Source organism: Sceloporus occidentalis, unplaced genomic scaffold, assembly GCF_023333645.1.
Source record: "Sceloporus occidentalis isolate IW3139 unplaced genomic scaffold, rSceOcc1.0.p SCAF_14, whole genome shotgun sequence".
NCBI lineage: Eukaryota > Metazoa > Chordata > Lepidosauria > Squamata > Phrynosomatidae > Sceloporus > Sceloporus occidentalis.
Window position 1 is genome coordinate 463046 of NW_028316994.1, and position 4318 is coordinate 467363.

General features: G+C 39.6%; 1 protein-coding gene across 1 annotated transcript; it reads right to left on the minus strand.

The window, feature by feature from the left end:
• Positions 1-2504: 2504 nt before the first annotated feature.
• Positions 2505-3458, minus strand: LOC149303376 (olfactory receptor 10A7-like). Its single transcript, XM_089480669.1, has one exon. It carries the CDS (start codon positions 3456-3458, stop codon positions 2505-2507), a length of 954 nt encoding a protein of 317 aa, XP_089336795.1.
• Between the last annotated feature and the right edge of the window lie 860 nt (positions 3459-4318).

Here is a 4318-nt window from a genome sequence, read left to right on the forward strand (position 1 = left end):
TGATTCACATTTGTACTTTTATCCAAGGAAACACACAGGCCAAACAAAACAGTTTCAAACCACTTTGAATGTAGGGTGTTTAGATGACGTACACCTCCAAAGTGGGTGGAAACCAGATTGCAGCTGTGCTCCAGGGCTAAAAACCAGAGCAAGAACCTGAAATATTCTGACTTAACCTGGAAAATGCACACCTTTGCAGCTGCATATACACATTCTGTTGCCAGAGCCTAAGGCGTGGTACATACCACCCTGAAATGGTGGGCTGGAGGTGCCAGGTTTTTTTTCCAGAGGGACGCCGCAGCAGCCAAAACATATGGCGTTCCTCTGCAGTAAAAAGAACCTGGAAAAAACAGGTTCTTTTTGTGGCGCCCGGCACATGTCATGAGTGCACCATTGGCACACCGGTGACATATGCGATGTGTAGCAACGTCTGTACGCTGCACGTCTCTTATGTCATCATGGTGGCACCCATGTGGATGGGATGCCGCAGTGACATGCTAGGGCTCAGGAGCATGCAGTTACTGTGCATTCTCGAACCCTAGTATAGTGGCAGCACACCGCTTTTGGCCCAGCTGTCTCAGGCCTAAAGGAGTGATCTATCCTAACCCTAACCCTGCATATAAATGCACCAGTGCAGGTGTGCATTAAAAAGGATGGAGCTATCGTACCCAAGCAATCATGGTGGTAATGCAAAAAAGTGAAAGTGTGACACTTCTAACATATATAGTGACAACATACACAAATCAGGCAGTCCAAGAGGGGGCATGGGGTGAACAGGCATGTAGGAGGGTGTCCACGATTATGCTTTGCCAGTGTTTTACTAGGCACACCAATGCTCCAATGCCATGTACCAGTGGAGGATCGCAGGTCTAACTATGTGGCTGGACAAAGGGGTAGCCATCCAATGGGATGGCATTTAGGCAGCAGGTGGTCGCTGGTGGTGTGTTTGTGCAATAGTGCACATGGATGGTGGGGAGACAAAAGAATTACCCAGCAGTGGTGATACTGTACGATGCAGTCAGGTCATGCACATTCAGGCCAACTTGGGATCAGCAGGTGCTGACAATGGGGTTTCAAACTTTTGGGAAAAGCAGATTCAAGATGCTTTTTCCTGCCTGCCTGTTCTGCCCCTAACTCACAGTAGAGGCTTTTAATATCTTTATAGATCCCGACAATCTATATTCTTCTCTGGTTCTTCCATTGAAGGTGTCCTCTAATATGTCAGTCCAGTCGCACAACTGGAACAGAAGACAAAGAACGAGCTTTGGAAAAGAACCTACTAGCCTTATCCAAGGTGAAAAGCATGGAAAATATATACTGATATATGGTTATATTTGTATTTTATAGATTCCATCTGCACCAGTCGTTGTTACTGTCAGATCAATCCTATACTTGATTATTTAGAAGTAAACCTAATCTGAGAAAAATTTACTCCCAGGAGAGTGTGTAACTGAGGACAGCTAGCAACTTCAAATTTCAAAATGGAAATCAAAGCAGCTATGCAACGTGTGTGTGTGTGTGTGTGTGTGAGAGAGAGAGAGAGAGAGAGAGAGAGAGAGAGAGAGAGAGATGGACACACCAAATCAAGGTTGAATACTTTCCACATTTTATTATTGCATATTAGAATGGGGGGGGGGGGGGTGTCAGATTTTCTACACATTAGAGATGATGACAAGACCTTTTGCAATTTTTTTCAATAAACAAAACAAACTTGTTGTGGAAGTTTTTCTTTTGCACAACAGACATTTTGAAACAAAAAAAAATACATTTCACAAAATATATTTTGATGTAAAAGACAACAGTTTTGTACAAAATACAAGACTGCTGTTTCTGACAGCAATCAAATAATAAAATGCTGGGCATTGTACCCTCATGCAAGGAAAAAAAATCCTTGCAGTGTTCAATAATCCCCCCTTCAATAGCTATCCTGACATTTGAGATATCATTCCTTACTCAAGATTATTTAAAAATAAAAATGTTAATGTTATTTCAATCCCTATTGCTAACAGCTAACTTATTACACACTGTGAAGATATACCTCACTTAAAAATAGCAGGTGTGTCCTACATATTGATATAACAGAAAATTTGGTACCAGAAGTACAAATAACATGGAAAGAATTGGAGTAAGCTTCTGTACTACAAAAAAAGAAGAGCATTTCAACATGTTTCAGACGTCACTGTGAAGTAAGCTTCAGAAGGCAGGAAGGAGGTTTCCTTTTCGGAATTTCCTTATGTTAATTCATCTTAATACAGAGGCCAAATGCCATACATCCTCCAAAAGTCGGATCCCACATTGTTTCTTGGGGAGAGAAATGTACTATGGTTTGAAATGCAAAACATTCCTTCCTTAAACATGTGAACTAGTTGGTCAAGTCAAATATAAGAACCAAGTAACTTAACATATCTGGGAATAACTCACTTATCACAGATGTTTTTAGAATTTACAAGGCAAATATCACCTTACCCTTGATACATCATCCACATTACATCCATGCTCTTTAATCACTTTAAAGGTTTTCTTTTCCATATCCTCATAAAGGCACATTTCACTTCTTTATTTCTCAAGCTGTAAATGGCAGGGTTTAAAATAGGACCAACAACAGTGTAGAACAGAGAAAGATATTTATCAGTGTTTGGGGAGTAACTGGAATTGGGCTTCAAGTATATAATACAAGCAGAACCAAAAAACAAAGTCACGACAATCAGGTGTGAAGAGCAGGTAGAGAAGGTCTTCTTCCGGCCCTCGGAGGAAGAGATCTTCAAAATGGTGTTGATGATGCCAATATAAGACATCAAGATCAGGACAAAAGGGAAAGTGACAAAAATCATAGCTACTGTAAACACAGCAATTTCAGTCCTAGTTGTATCTCCACAGGCCAGTTTCAGTAATGGGGGAATGTCACAAAAGAAGTGGTTGATCACATTGGAAGCACAAAAGGGCAAGGTAAAGACCATGCTGGTATGACCAAAAGACATTAAGAATCCACTTAACCAAGATGCTATTGCTAGAAATGTGTACACTTTTTGGCTCATCAGGACAGGATAGTGCAGTGGCTTACAAATGGCAGCATAACGATCATAGGCCATTGAGGCTAAGAGGAAACACTCTGAACCACCAAGGAAGAAGGCAAAATAGGTTTGCAGAGCACAGCCAACGAATGAGATGGATTTCTTCCCAGAGTGGAGATTTTCAAGCATTTTAGGGATGATAACTGATGTATAGCAGATCTCCAAAAAGGACAGATTTCTTAGGAAGAAATACATGGGTGTGTGAAGGGTAGGATCTGCCAAAGTAAGGAGAATGATGAGAAGATTTCCAGCCAGAATGATTATATACATTGCTAGAAAAGTTGAGAATAATACAACTTGCAAATGGAGATCATCAGACAGACCCAGGAGGATGAATGTTGCTGGTCTTGTGCTGTTTTGCAGAATATTTTCTTTCCTTGCAGGCATACTGGAAAATAAAAACATATATCCATATAAATAAATAGAAATCAGATCAAATGAAGTGAAATAGGATTGTTTGCCTAATGATAGTAAAAAATCAACTATGTCACAGTTTGTTCTGAACTGCACTGCAGTGAGGGACAGCCTAAACATCAACAATAATAATAATTTCCCCCACCTCTTCTCATGGCTCAGCATGTTAAACAACATGTTAAAATACAAAACATAGTTAAAAACGCAGAAACCCACAATTAAAATACAACACTATAAAATCATTAAAAAGACCCATAAGAGTACATACGCTATTTAAAGGTGATGGTAGGGGTCTAGTGCTGAATCTGTGCTGTGCTTTCTCAAAGTCTGGAATATAGGAATTATGAACATGAATTCCAGTAACCCAAAACTTGCGGCTCTGTTCAACTAGAGTAGACATATAGAATCAATGGGCTGACTTGTCCTTAACTATAGCTAGTTATGACTAGTCTATAAGATTAAAGCTATTGAAGGTGTTAGAGGGTATGGCCAGAGTTACTATCTAAATTGCCAAAAAATGTGAAGAATAATGAACCTCACATTTTCAGCTTTTCAAAAACATCCAGAAGGATAAATTTTGCTAGCATTATACTGTTTTGTAGAATGTTTTCTTTCTTGGCATGTGTTCCACTAAAAGAAAGAAAGAGATATATTCACTTGAGAGATGTACAATGCAATGCAGGATATGATGTCTTGTGATATATTTTCATAGTAAATATATAATCTATTGCCCGCTGTTATGAACTGCGCAGCAGAGTAAGCAAGAACGTCAAAGACACATAATTGCCTTTTTAAAATCCTACAAGTGTAGTAATAAGGAACTGAACATAGTC